Raw genomic sequence first — 15,507 nt, 5'->3', positions numbered from 1 at the left:
CATCCATTCAAATAGCTCTATTCTACTTTGCATCAAGCAACCAGTATGGGTTTAGTTTTTAGTCTCTCTCCTTGCATTGGTTAAGCAGAGCATCCCTACTTTTCCTTCTCTTCCAAGATCTGATTGTACTTCTCATTTGCATCAGGGTAATACTTCTGGAGATGGGTTGCAGGATGAATCTAGCAGAGGGTTTCAATAGTACCAGTTCTGACTGAAGCTCAGGGTGGCTTTAACAGGGTCATTGCTGTCCTCACTTAGAGCTTTTGAGCACAACATTTAGGGTTCGAAAGGGGACAAAATGGACTCAGAGCAAACTCAGGAGCTTGATCTGCATATTCAGCACAGACCTCAGATGCCAGTCCCAGATCACATCCCCTAATACAACAGAAAGTGAGTCTTAATTAGGCCACATCTGGCCCTTGGTTTGTCCTAAACGCATTCCCATATCACTTCATTCCAGCCCTTCAGTTCACACACTCACCCCCTTCAGGCATCACAGTGCGTCTTTCAAGGGAGCTGATTTGCAGTTTAAGCCTGTAACACATCCCTGCAAGGCATGTTTGATGTGGCTCCAGGTTTGCCTGTGAATGTTTCCATACAGCTCTAATTAATAGCAACAACAATCACTTTTTAGCCATGGGAGGGAAACCCTGGTGGGCAGAGTGACTATTTCTCTCCCTGCTACCACAGCCTTCTCTCTCTAGGAAACCTGAGGGCAAACTTCCAAACGTCTTTCCTCTTCTGCAGTATATTCCAGTGTGTGCAGCAGCCCTGCAGGGGAGCCATGCTCTGTAATGAAACACAGTGCGTTTGCTCTTACTTATATATGGGATAATAGACCAGGTGCTCTGTTTCATGAGACAATAATCAGAGCTCCCAGGTGGATAAAAGCAAGACCAAGTAACTCATTTCTGGAGGGAGTGTATTATTGCCATTTCAAATAAGGTTCTCTGTTGTACTTTGGAAAGCTATTGGGCAGAATCAATTTCTTGGATGCTTTCCCCTCTTTTTCTCCCTTCTTCTCAGACACCTTTTAAATCAAAGAGAACATTATATTATTTTTAAGCAGTAGAGAGGAGACACCATGTTTCTGATCCATCCTTTTGCAGTGCCTAATACAACAGCATTCACAGATGCTGTATCAATACAGATGATGAAGTCCTACCACATCTAGTGCCTTGATTTCAGTTGGATTGGCCATTAGCAAAACTCCCAGGACCTTCTTACCACCACTTGAAGGTGAAGACATTGAATAACACTCAACGATGCACTCAATTTGAAGTTAACATGTAAGTTTGAGACCTGGTCAGACTGGAGAGTGTCCGCAGCACAGGTCTTGCACTCACATTTGGGTAGATGCTCATAGCAACATGAAAACCCTCAACCATGGAAGCTCTTTCAGCCTTTACATGGGATCTTCAAACAGCACTGGATTCAGTTAAGCACACAAAGGACTTGCATCCTTATAGACTAAACATTAATATCTCCACCCAGACATAAACAGGGTCCAAGTGAATTCACTTTCCAGATCTAACAAGCTTGTGTAAAACTCTTCCCCTGATGGAATCCACAGAATTCACACCATGTGTCTCCAAGAACCAGGAGAAAGGGTTTTCCTGGATATGACTATGTTTTCCAGGTTTCCTACCATTCCTTGTTGAACCTGCATTGGATGTGCCCAACACCCATGACCCAGGTGTACACCCAATCTGTTCCTTCTGTGTCATCAAATTCGAGAGGCCCTTGAATGCAGCCTCCTGTTACTGGCAACAGCATCATATAATTCCATCCACAAGAGATGATCCCTGTCATTTCCAGTGAGCAGTTCCTTCAGGAGTTCATTCCTTCAAGCATTAAATATCCCTTCCTAACTTCCATCATAAAGTTGTCTGTGACCAACTTACACCATTTGCTCTAAAGCCATCATCATCATTTAGCTGAAATAGCTGTTTCCCTCTCAGCACTTATCCTCTTGGCATGTTTTCCACAGAGTAACCACAGCCCTTCACACAGACATTGCCTGGGCTTAAACAAGCTGAATTCTTATAATCCTCCCTTCTACAATAGGCACTTTCCCCTTAATCCTCCTCATAGTATCTCTGTACCTTTTCCTCTTTGGGTTCAGCTGCTTTTGAACTCATGAGACTTAACTGTTCACTCTGCACTGCCATTCCCCACTGCTTTCTCCACTGGCATCAACAGATCCTCATCTCCATAAGAAACAGCTTTGTAAAGATCCTTGGCAAGGTACTCATCTGAGAGTTGTGGATGTACCAAGCTCATGTGTTCTTGAGAGAGGTGTGCTGCCTACCAGGGGACTATGAGTAATATCACCAAGAACTAGCAAGCCTCATACACTGCACTCACTCTTATCCACTGCTATTGTTTCACATGGGCACCAGGGACACAGCCAGGAGCAGTGTGAGGACAACCATGGTGGATTAACAAGCCCTGGGAGAATGGTGAGGGACTCTGGAGCACAGGGAAGTTGTTTAAAAGGACCAGTCAAATCTGGTGATTCAATAGATGGGGTTCAGCTACTTAGACCATGGGACTGGCTTTGAGAAACTCAGTGTACTGGGGGCTGGTGGGGTCTACCTGTTGGAGAAAGGGAAGAGCATCTTCATCAGCTTGCCAGGCTGTTGAAGAGGACTTTAAACTGAGGTTGCCAGGGGAGGGGAACCTCAGTCTATCCCACTCCTACCAATTTGATGCCAATGCCAGAAGGAGATGCCCAGAGGGATCATAGGTCAACAGAAAAGCACCTGAAGAGCAGCACAAAGGAATTCCAGCCACTCCAGCCAGTAAATTGGCTTCATGGGGCACCCAGCTTAAATGACTCTATGCCAATGCATGTAGCATGGGAAGTGAGCAAGGAGGAAAAAGCTTTGGCAGGATGGATGAGGAGAAAAGCTGCCGGTTGGCTTAGGGATAGACAATGGTTTCATGAAAGCAGGTCTGGCAACACCAGCTGGCAATAACAGCTCCCTGCTACCAGCTCCAAAATGCTTTCGTAGACAGCTCAACAAAGCAACAGAAACCTCTTCTCTGGAGCTGAGCCTGAGCTGCTCCATGTGGCTCATGCAGAGGAATTTGGTTTCTGAAGAAGAAACCTTTTACATTGCACTGAGGTCTTAAATATCATTGCTCCCTGTTGAGTGTGGGTTAAGGGAGTAAAACCATGGTACGTTACTCTTTGGCTCTTTTGCAGCTCTTGTAAAGGCATATAAAAACAATAATGAGCAACTCTACCACTTTAAGCAGTCAGGCAATGATGAATGAGACCCACTACAACACTTCTGCTTTTGCCAAGGGTACTCTAGATTATGCTTGAACCTGTTTTAACCTTAGTAGTTAACCTCTGGCAAGGTTTAATCCAGCTGGCACATAAGTGCCAGGCATGCTCACTCGCCTCTGCCCCAGCAGGTAGGAGGAGGACTGGGAAAAGGGAAAGTCCCTGCGTTGACATAAGAACAGTTTAATAACTGAAGTAGAGTGAAATTTAATAATTATAATTATCATAATAATTTTAATGAAAAGGAGGTAATAAAAACAGAAAGAAGAATAAACTTCATGAAACCAAGTGATGCTCTATACAACTGTTCACCACCCACTGACCAACACCAATCCCATCCTGAGCAGCGATTAACCCTTCCCAGTCAACCCCTATCCCAGCTTCTATCCTGAGCCTGACATCCTCTGGTTTGGAATATCCCTTTGGCCAGTTCAGGTCACTGTCCTGGCTATGCTCCCTCCTGGATTCTTGTGCCCTCCCCCCCCCCCCCCCCCCCCCCCCCCCCCCCCCCCCGCCCACTGCAGAGCATGGGACACTCAAAAGTCCTTAGTTAGGGTCAGCCCTGCTCAGCAACAACTACAACATCCCTGTGTTATCAATGTTATTTGCATCCTAAATCCAAACCACAGCACTGTACACAGGGATGAAGCTGCTTGGGCATGCAGCTTAGAGGAGGGGCTGACTGGTTTCTGTTCTCATTGTGTTTAAAGGAAGTGTTGTGTCCTTTTTGAAAGACAAGTTCAACTACAAGAACATACTTGACTCATACGTTTATTTCTCCTCCTCTTAGAAGGAAGCATGGAGGGCCCAGAATACACAAGCTGAAAGGGCTAACAACAACAGTGTTAACAACTCACACCTCTTCCGCAGCTTGCATTATTACTTTGCAAATGGGGACTGTACCTACCTGATCTGCCACAAAATCAATGCACCAAACATTCCCCTATCCCTGGTGACTAAACTGTCTTTGCTTGAGCTCTAGAAATAGTTTGCCACATCAATTTACCTGTGTAGCTGCCCTTTACTTTAACCCCCTGCAAGGGGTGCCATTACAGATTGGTTCAAAAAATAGGAGGTAAATACACTGCAATTAATTGTACCAGCCAACCACCCACAGCACACCAAATGGACGAATAAGCTTAGGCTTAGAAAGACCCTTTAACAGCATTCCAAAGTGAGGGAGGCAAATGTTTTTACTTAGGGAAGCTGTTTAGCCTGCAGACGCTTGCAGCAACTATCTGGGGTTGCAGAGCTGGGAATAGCTGTGGATGCTCAGGTACATTGTGTACCTGACTTGCAAATACAGTAAGCAAGGCTGTCAAAATGTATTTTGAGTGAAGACATTTGTAGAAGAAAATCTGTTTGGTTTTAATTCCTTTCAAATAGGAACGATGGATATTCTTGTCTTGCACAAAATCACAACCTATGTCATTCTCTGAGGCAGTGCTAAAAGCAATGCCCTCCCTTATATGATTTTTAATCTACTTTAAAACTAAATGTGTGATAATAAATATAAACCAGGAAGACAGTTCTTGCCCCAAGGAGCTGGCAATTTTATTGTCAGTCTGAATGGAGTAGTGTAGATGCTGCACTGACATGTATTACAGAGGCCCAGAGCTGGGCAGGTGCCTGTTCCTCCCCATGCCCTGAGGAGCGCAATGCAAAGTTGAAGTCAGGTTGTGCTTCCTCTGGAGAGATGCAGTATTCAGAGACATCATCATAGGACTGGAGAGATGCAGCCTGGAGATTTTCTCTGGAGAGATGCAGTATTTTCTCTGGAGAGATGCAGTATTCAGAGACATCATCATAGGACTGACCTCTAAGGGTCTTTTTGTACTACCAAGTGATAATGAGAAGAGAATGACTTTTCCAGGGATGGATGCAATTGTGGAGGCAAACAGCATGATCTCACTCTCACTAATGTCTTTGGGAGGCAAACTCCACTGGGGTTCAATAGAAATAGGATTGGTTTTCAACCCAGGACTTGCTTTTTCCCACAGCTCATCCTTAACAACCATCTATAGCACTGCATCTTCTCGCTCACAGCATCCCTCTGCTGTCGTTTGTGTCCCTGTAATTGCGTGAACCCTAGAAGGTTCATTGCAGTTGGTGTAGAGCAGCAAACAGCACTCATGTTAATTCTGTGGCAATCCCTTGTCATTGTCTTGACAGAAACAAATTTGCTTGTTATCGGTGTGGATGTCATATGTATTTCAGGAGAAGCTCTATCATAAATTAGCATTAGTTAATGGCTACTTATTCTTGGAGCATCTGGAGAAGGAATGGTGAATGTGGGATTCATCGCCACAGTACAGTACAAGTGCTGTTCAATGAACAAGTGTGAAGCTTAACATCTGGCACAACTCCTTCTTGTAACAAGGGCATGATACGCACACCCTGTCTCGTCAGACTACTCACGAGAACTGTTTCAGTGTTTTACATAAAGATGGGGAATATTGCTGGAGAAGCTACAACAGCAGCAGCTTTCATGAAAGCTTTTGGGAAAATACATGTTTCTTTTAACTTCTCCAATCATTAAATGCTTCAAAATCCCCAAACATTAAATGCTTCAAAGAAAAAGATGAATATATCAGATCCCTGTGGCTGCTGTAATCAGTCACCACCTTCCTAGCAAAGGAGGAGGCAACATGTCAGGTTTGGGTGATATAATCCAACCAGTGTGCCCATTATGTTGAACAGAAATTGCAGTTCCCAGCAGAATTCACAGTAACATTTCTGGTCTATTTTTTCAGAGAAAAAACAAGAAGTCCTGTTCTAATCCAAGGTCCATCCCATCCATTCCCATCCAGTAAATCATCACTTTCCAGATGGTTTAGAGTTCCTCACATCTCCCAAACCAATGCTATCAACCATTTGAGATCAAACTGAAGCCTCTCTGCTACCCTGGTTCAGCTCTCACAGGTTTCTCCATCACTGGAAAACGGCTGCTGAGTTAACAGCTCTACTGATGCTGCTGTTTCATGCATGGTAGGCAAAGATGGATCACACATGCTGCTCTTGCGAAGTATAGCAGGTGGTGGTGGAAGAAATACGGAGTCTCTAATGGATCTGTCTACATATACCATCCATTTTAGTGCCAGGAAGCAGTGGAGTGTGGTGTTGAAAATTTAGCTAATTAAGGGTTAAGAGTACATTAATTTCCCTTATTGGTCTTTGACTCTCCACTGCAATTAATTTAGTCCTTTATCATCCCACCTATGGCATACTGCAATGATGGGGTTTTGCCTGCCATTGAATGATCCCTCATGGCAATTATACTCTGCTCTCTGCTGTACCATGGCTTTAGCTCATCATTTTCTACTTGAGCTGCAGGAAGTAAGTTACCTCTCACAGTGGCAGAGATTTGAGCCCTTCAATTTTCCTGCTTATAGTACATGCAGTGAAGCCACCAGAGAGCATTTACTTGGGTTTATTTATTCTCTTCTCCCAGCCTAAGACTAATTTCTCTCAAACCTTCAGTTGAACAAACAGTTTGAGTCACTGTTTTGGGATTCAGCCCCACAAAGCGAAGTCCTTCAAGACTGTCCTCCCCTACACGAGTGTGGGATTCCTTGGAAAGAACACAAACACACCAGCAGCCACACAGTCCTGATTTTCCTCTCAAATTCAAGTCGCTGAGGAAGTCACAGTGCAGAACTGGCTCATGTGACGGGCAGACAACTGAGCGACTTCTACTGCACATGAAACGGCCCCGATGGCCCAGGTTCCTCTGCAATGGGCTCCTCTCTGGAAATACAACCAAGTAGAGATAAAGCCTCCTTTCATCTGTCTCATTCTGAGCAAATATATGTGCGTTTTCCACTCCTGTTCACTTCTTCACTTCACGCTCCCTGAATTAACACACAGGCTAAATCCTTTCTTCAACAGCAACAGCAACAACAGATGAGCAAAACAATTCTGCTTTTCTTCAAATAATGGAATGTGCTTCAGTTGTAAATATTCATGGCCGGATGGAAATTGTTTCTTGATGGGCCCTGAGCATACTGGTGTCAATCTGTTTAAATGACTCACGGTCTCTTTTTACCTCCAAGGGGCAATTTTGTTGTTGTGGTACTGGTCTCATAGATTAATCCATAGCAGATGGTGTCAGACATATCCACCTCGTCTAGCTCATTTTCCATCTTGGCTTGTTGAGCTTGTTTCCTCATAGCTATTCACAGGTCTGGAAATCCCAATGAGCTTCTAGAAGACCATTCAGGTTCTACTCATCTCTCAATATAGTGAAGACATTTAAGGCTTGTTTCTTAACCCTTCAGCAGATGCAGGTGGCAAAATAACCACTGACTTTTAGAACCTGCAAATATAGCCACAGTCCATGATTTCTTCTCTCTGGAAGACCTGTGTTCCCCTTACCCCTGCCTTTCTCATAGCTGGGCTCATCTTGCAGGAAAGAAAGTTTTTCATGGATCTGTTTTTTCCAAAGAGCTCATCCTATGGAAAGCCACATGAAGGGTCATATCACAGTAGGCAAAATGCTTTCTATATCTTTTGAGTATTATATAGACTTGATATAGCTATGGCAGTGACACATGCATCGGACACCCTGCTTGGGCCCATCTTACCATGGTATCTGAGCAATATCATAGAATCATGGAATGGTTTGGGTTGGAAAGAACCTTAGGATCCTTTAGTTTCAACTCTTGCCAAGGGCAGTGACACCTCACATTTGATCATGTAACCCAAGGCTCTGTCCAGCCTGGCTTTGAACACTGCCAGGGATGAAGCATTTGCCACTTCTTTGGGCAACTTGTGCCAGTGCCTCAGCACCCTCACAGTAAAGAACTTCTTCCTTATATTTAACCTCAGCTTCCCCTGCTTCAGTTTGAACCCATCACCCCTTGTCCTATCACTACAGTCCCTAATGAAGAGTCCCTCCCCAGCATCCTTGTAGCCCCCTTCAGACACTGGAAGCTGCTCTGAGGTCTCCATGAAGCTTCTCTTGTCCAGGCTGAGTATCTGCCTTTTATAGCCTACAGCCTGACCACAAGTCCCCCTGACAGCCAATTACTGTGTAATTCTGCTGCACTAACCAAGCTCAGTCTGCTCCAGGTAGAAATGACTTTAATGAATGCTGCTGTGAAGGCATAGAAGGGACTTGCAGATGCCAGGCCCTGCCAGAGGAGATGGAGATGCCTCAGATGACCTCTCTGTCCCTGCTGCTGTGAAGCCAGCTGCGCTCCTCAGGGACTGCCAGGCACATTTTCTCAGTCAAGAGGAGCTGAATGATGGATTTGAGGGGTTTTTCTCTGCTGTCTCCTTCTAAAGTGAATGGGGATGGTGTCAGGAGATGGGAAAGGACAGGGGCTTGCTCAGAGAAATAGTGATGGGTTTATTATGGAATCAGAGCCATGATTGCCATGGACACTCTGTGTATGTAGAGTTGTCAACAACTGTGCATTTTAGGCTAATCTTTTTCATAGGTCAATAATGTGAACTCACAGCGGGGAAGGTAACCGTCCCCCAGAACTGGGTCTTGTGTTTCATACTCACATTGAAGACTGACAGTGATTGAGCTCAGAGAGGCTGTGATTCCCCCATCCCTGGCAGTGTTCAACGTCAGGTTGGACGGGGCTTGGAACAACATGTTCTAGTAGGAGGTGTCCCTGCCTCTGGCAATGGAATGGAACTGTATGGTCTTTAAGGTCCCTTCCAACCCAAACCAGTTTGGGATTCTACGATTCTAGGAAAAAATGAGACTCTTCTATAGCAGCAAAGAGGGATACACTTCCTTTCTATCATGGATTCATAAAATAATTCAGGTTGGAAGGGACCTCAAGAGGCCACCCAGGCCACCACAGAAGTCAGACTTGTTTTCTCTTTTAATCAAGTGAGAGCTTCTGTTTAATTTCATGACCACTGGTTTTGATTTCCGCCTATTTCTTCATTTTGCTTCACCTCCAAATGCTGTTTGATACAGATGACATGGATGAAGAGCTCTCATTTGGCTTCATGATGAGTGGCTGTGATAAATGGGAATCACTTAAAAGACAAGGGTGATCCTTGCTCTCTTTCAAACGACATGGCCAGGTGCACAGCCAAGGCCATGGGCAACAGAAGGCTGAGCCCACAGCTGGGTTTTATGTACAAAAGTGCTTTGCCTTTCCTTTTCCAGGGCCCTCCCCACTGCTTCATCTCCCTTTGCACTCAAAACCTGTTCTCCAGCTGTACTTGTGCTATACTTCTTTCTGAGATACCTCTGCTCTTTAAAGTGTCTCTCATCTCAAACTCCTAGCGAGCAGTGTGCCTGGCCAAGAAACAGCTCCATCCAGAACAAAACACTCATTTTACAGCTCATTTTATGCCTAAATGCTCAAGGAACAGAGAAATGGAGTCCAGACAAACGCTGGGCAGAATGAGAATCTGCATTTCCAAGGGCATGGTTTGTGTGCCAGAGATGTGACCCAAGAACAATCCACCTCGTTTTAGACACCCAACGAGACACCACCAACAGCAACACGATAACCCTGCCCTCCCTCCCGTGCCTGTGCCCATGCACTGACACTCAACAGCACTTGCAAACTCAAGATGTTGTAATGCAGACTAGGAAGGCTGCACAAAGATTGTGTCTTCTAATGGAAGAACTATCAGCTTGTGTAAAAGGAAGCACAGAAGTGAGATCTCATTCTGACATCTCAGATTCCAGAGCAAACTTTGGAAAAAGTAATGATTTTCCAGGAAAAAAGTCTTAAACAGGAAGAAGAAATGTTTATTCTGAATGAAGCAGCCGCCATCCTGGTTGCTTTTCTGTAGGAAAGGGGGTATTGTATAACAGTAAATGTGAATGTGCTAGTGAGACTAAAGAGCAAACGCTATTTACTAAATACTGGCCTCATGGGTACCCTAGAAAGAATGGGAGAAAACATATGCATGGAGAAAGATTGACAGAAACTTGTGCCTCAGAATAGAACTATTCACATGAGATACTCTCCATTGTGCGGACACTGTCTGTCAGTAAGGATGTGTATTGAAAATAAATGAGTTATACCCTTCTATTGTCATGGCCACTGAAAATAAATAGACATCTGGAATTGAAGGCATAGCAGACACAAGTTACTGTGTTACCTCTGAAATGAATAGGATGTAAGAGGAAGCACACACTAAACATCCCATTCAGTGAATGACCCAACTGGAAAACATGCTCACACACCAGAACCACTCACAGCCCCACTGCCACTGTCTGAATAGATCTGGCAGAGCTTGGGCACTGGGGCTCATTTTCTCAGCACAGTGGGACTGAGATAGCCCATTCCCTGCTACTCATGTTCTTGGTCTCTACTCCCATGCCATCCCATCAGTCATCCTGTGTTTGCCCCATGGACACTGTTGCACAGACTTTTCTCCCCTGTTGCCCCATGCAAAAATCTCCTGCAAGGCTCCCCTGCCATGACCCAGTTCATTCCATTTTGGAACACCAAAGAACCACGTGTGAGCCACACCAAGAGGCCCAGGAACACCCATTGAGATACCCAGAAAATCACAGCAGCGCGTCTAGGGCTGATGAGCTGCTGCTTTCCCATGCTCAGCAGCAGTAGGATGGGAAGACCTTAATGTTGTGTCGAGCAGCATGAGCACAGCTTCTCCAGACAAATGCCATCTGTGAGGTCATTTTCAACCGAGACCTCCTGGCAGGATGGATGTAGGGAAAAAGGAGGGGTTTTCCTTGACTGCTGCTGTTATCAGGCTTCCCTCCTCCAAATACTCCAAGGGAATGGATTTGTTAAAGCATGTTCTGCCAATTTGCTATTCTTCATTGCTTTGCCTACAGCAGAGGCCTGCATAATCTTATCTGCTGCTCAGTGCATTGCAATGCCAGCTCAGGAATCAGCACATACTCTGCCACGTCCTTGCTGTTCCCTTTGGATGTATCTCTGCAGAAAAGCTTAGGGGACTCAGTCCTCTGAGCAGACCATAACATGGGGAAATGTTGTCTGAGAGGCATTAGACCTTTTCCTGGGGAGAAGGAACAGAGAATGTAAAGAAAGCACAGCTCAAATCCTGTTATTAAAGCAGCAGCAGAGAATTAAAACAACCAAGTGGAGGAGGAAGGAGGGTGAAGTCACGTTTTCAAAGTGCCAAGGCACTGTCATTACAGCTTCTGCTTCCCATGCAGCAGAAGCAATGTGTGCTTTATTCAGGGGGCACAGTGCACACAACACCCACCCTGGGCATCAAAAGGCACTGCTGATGCACTAACAACTGGCAATACTGCTCTGAGTTCTTTAGCAGTGCCTTAGAGCAGTTATCTGCTTGGATGCAGCAAAACTGCCTCTTCTGCTCCCAGCTGTGTGGATTTGGGGAGTACAGAAAGGGAGCAGGAGCTCTTTGCTGTGGTGACGTCTTACAAAACTGCTCTGGGATTTACAGCCTCTCTCTCCTGACAGGAAAGAAAGCAGCTCCGGTGAGGATGCTTCTCTTCCCAACTGGTGATGCAGCAGAATGGATGGGCTGTCACAGAGCCGCTGTGCAGTTCAAACAGGTTGTTGGTGATTAAATGCAGAATTCATCTGGGACATGAGGTTCTCATTCAGCCTGGAGGCAGTTCAAAGACCTTTACAGCATTCTCCCTGTAGAAAGACCAACTCATCCTTCAAGCAGACACTTTTTGCTGACTTTTATTCACTGAAAGGTAAAGTCTGGAAGGAAAACAGGGTTGCTGCATCCCTTTTGAGTGCTGCTCCCTGCATCTCCATAACCTGGACTCAGTGAGACAGAAGCACCTTCCTCTGTCAGAAAGGCACAGAAGGCAATGCAGGGAAGATGTTGTCTTCTGGATTATCTAGGATCTGTTTGGCAGAATGGGCTGGAGTATTTCACTGCACTGTTTCTGCATCTGCACAGGACTTTGACAATGACAAGCACTGTCAGTCCGTAATATCCAATCTGTTCCTAGTTGGCCCTAACCTCTTTTAGCAGAGCAAGGATTTATTTAGCATTAGGGAATGTTTTGTCTTTCTGGAAGCTATTGTATCCCCCATAGACAAACAATACACCATGATTTCACAGCTACCTTGAAAACCTACAAGGTCAGGGAGATGACACCCCACTGTGTCCCAGCGAGGCTGCCAGGTCCTGTTCTCTGTTCCTGTCTTATCTGAGAACAGGACCTGCTTTTTGATCCCCACAGATGTGCTGTTTGCTCGCTGGCTTTGAGGCTTTTTGGGTTTGGTTGGTGTTTATTCCATTATTAGGAAGCTCAGAATAACTCCTTCTCCCCATACCCTCGCTATAGTTAGGGGAGGTCTGTCCATCCTGTTGGAGTCTGTCCTTACTCCCCAACTCATCCGAACTCATCCATCCCCTGAACTTTGGTGTTTCTCCTTTTCTATCCCATTCACCAGGCTCAGTCACACATGGCTTTTCTTTAGCAAGCTCTTCTCCTAGCGACTTTCTCGCCACATTCCTACAACTCTCATGACCCAGCCTCTGCTCAGGGAGCAGAAGCAAAGGAGTAGTTTGCCAGGATATCCAGTTTGAAATGGGCAAGGCATCAGTGCAATAACTGAGGCATAAAATTCCACATTCCTGCTTTAAAGAGGGCACAGTCGGGGTGATGGCAGTGACTTTGTACTAGGAGGCAGTTGGACGCATTTGCTGGGAGATCGAAAAGCAGCACAGGTAGAAAATATTCCCTTCTCCCCAGAACAGACAAAGACCATACTGACAACCAGACCATCACAAAACTGTTATGGCACCTGCCTATCTGCAGGACATACAGCAGTGAGCAGCACAAGCAGCATAACTCCAGAGAAACAACCATCTGAAAGCTGTGCCATTACTGCTTCCAAGGACTACTGACCCCCCCCGGCCAGCTCAGCTGGTGTAAAGGGACTGGCCAGGATGGTCTGAGAGCAAAGTACAGCTAAATCCAGCCTCCAGCCTGCTTCTCTGCTGGGACATGACTCAAACCACCAGCTCCCTCTGCAGCCCCATGCCCATTCTCTGCTCTGCCCCAGCAGCACATGGGGAGCATCACTCCTTCCAGGCAACCTGCCTGTTGTTTTTGACTTGAAGCTGATACTCCCTGGCAGCCAAACTGCCCAGGCCAGCCTGCACTGCCACCACCGTGCCATCCAGAAGCTGTAAAAGGAGCAGCATCTGCTTCCTTCAGGATCCTCCAGCTACCCGGCTCGCTCCACCTCCCCACCAGCCTAAGAGCAGACAGGGATCAGAGCTCAGCCTGATTTCTTTTCCCCTTCTTTCCCCCCCACCCCTTCCTTCTGTCTGACACAGCACCAGGAAGGCACCAGCAAGGCACCAGCTGCTGCCCACACCATCCACACTAGGATTTATGAGCCATGACCACCAGGAGCAAGCAGAATAATTCCCCCTTCCGTGATTTCAGCAATGCTACAGACACTTAGGGAGATACAACTAGCTAATGGACATCACTCAGACCACCCCCAACAGTTCCCTTTCTTGCTGGCCTCTTTCCAGCTCTCTCTACTTCATTCAGCTGAGTAGTGTTCACTGCCTGTAACAAGCGACCCCCAAGCCCCTTCTGATGCTTAGCAGCAGCCCATCTGATGCCCTGGTCTGACACCAAGCAGCATGAGCCTTGTTCAGGATGAAGGCTGGACCTGCTGCAAGCACCTTGCAGGGCTGGCCCCACATAATCCCTACAGCAAACAAACTTCAACTCAACAGGCTGCCTCCTCCTCCTCTGCTGTACCAGAGCCCAGCAAGGACCATCCACTCATCACACCACGTGTTGGCCAATGACCTCCAATGCTGTCCCGGTCCTGCAACACCACCACCATCATCCACACACCCAGAGAAGAGAAAAGCAGAGTGTCTGCTCATACTCACAGTTTTGAAGTCCTCATGGCTGCACTCTTGGCCTTTGAATTTGCAGTACAGCATCATATCCTTCAGGTCATGGCCAACCCGGGCCAGGAACTCCTGCATGTTGAAAACTTTAGGTTTATACTGCTTAAAGTTGGCCTTTTCCTGGAGGATGGCTAAGACAGCCGGGTCAGCCAGGTGCGGGTTAGGGATCTGCAGGTTGACATCAAGCAAAGCCAAGAGCTCCCCAGCATGGTACAGGTCATTGGTGGTGAGCCGGGAAAAGCGGAACTCATTGAGGTTACAGATGGTGACAGCAGGGAAGACCAGGCTGTTTGCCACAACCTCATCCATTTTGGTCACGTGCTGGTAGGAGAAGTAGAAAGCCACCCGGTCAGAACTCTCTACCAGGAGGAGACCCAAGGAGCCCACAAAGGCCAAGGTCCAGAGCAGGCGCCGGATGGTCACCGGCCCATAGACGAAGACGTGACGGATCCCATGGAGCGTGGAGGTGTTGGCAAAAATCTGGATGCTGGAAGGCTGCAGGCTGCCCATGCTGCCTTCACTGGTGCTGTCCTTCAGATCCATCAGGGATAGTTAGTTAAATCCTGGCACTGCTTTTTGGGTCAGTCCTTAGCTGGAACCGGGATCCGGATCTCTTCCCTCCCCTTTCAAAAGTGATTAAACCCTTTTAGAGCAGCAGAGTCTCAGGGCGGCTGCTGCCAGTTTCTCCCACAAGCTCAGTAGTAGCTTTGGAGGGGGGAAGATTTACATCAAATCCATTCAAACTCTCGCTCTTGATTTCCTCGGTGCGATAAGAAAGGCTGGTTTTATTTAGGGAGACACCAAGGTGATGTGGAAGAGATGTGGGTGGGCAGCAAAAGCTGAACCAATGGAAATAGAGTCCTCCCCCTACACACACACACATGGACACACACACGCGCCGAAGGGAGATGAGATTAAGTGAGAGACCGAGCTTAAAACAAGCCAGCTCGTAGCCTGTTAACTAGTGCGGAAAGCCCAGGGATGCTGCTGCTTGCAAAGCACCGGGGCTTTCAGCCCCATCGGGTGATGCTCCCTGTGCTCCTGGGATGCGAGCTGCTGGATTTAAGCATCTCTCCTCCTCCCCACCCCTCCATTTTGGGCAGGGCTTCAAGAAATACCACCCCAAAACTCACCCTGTGCTGCCGGTGTTGTTTCTCTCAGGGGAAGGTGGGCAGTTAATTCAGCAGAAGTAGGAGAGGAAAAGGGGGAGGGAAAAGGAAACACTGAAAGAAAAGGAAAAGGGGGGGAATTGCTGCCTGGCTCCATGCAAACACATGCACGCAACCCGAGCAATAGATGAAGCCTCTTCTCTGTCACATAGCAGCTCAGAGCAGAAAATGAGGAAGGATAAGGCTCATGAGGAG

General features: G+C 46.7%; 1 protein-coding gene across 1 annotated transcript in view; it reads right to left on the bottom strand.

The window, feature by feature from the left end:
- LOC101881122 (acid-sensing ion channel 2) overlaps positions 1–14,716 on the bottom strand; it is a 400,402-nt gene extending 385,686 nt beyond the window's left edge. The window contains exon 1 of the mRNA XM_005144733.3: positions 14,123–14,716. Within this exon, the coding sequence (XP_005144790.1) occupies positions 14,123–14,686 (564 nt within the window). The 5' untranslated portion in view covers positions 14,687–14,716. The remainder of the gene's footprint in view (positions 1–14,122) is intronic.
- Between the last annotated feature and the right edge of the window lie 791 nt (positions 14,717–15,507).

This window comes from Melopsittacus undulatus, chromosome 17, assembly GCF_012275295.1.
Source record: "Melopsittacus undulatus isolate bMelUnd1 chromosome 17, bMelUnd1.mat.Z, whole genome shotgun sequence".
NCBI lineage: Eukaryota > Metazoa > Chordata > Aves > Psittaciformes > Psittaculidae > Melopsittacus > Melopsittacus undulatus.
Note: the sequence above shows the minus strand (reverse complement) of the source record. Positions and strands in the feature narration are given on the sequence as shown.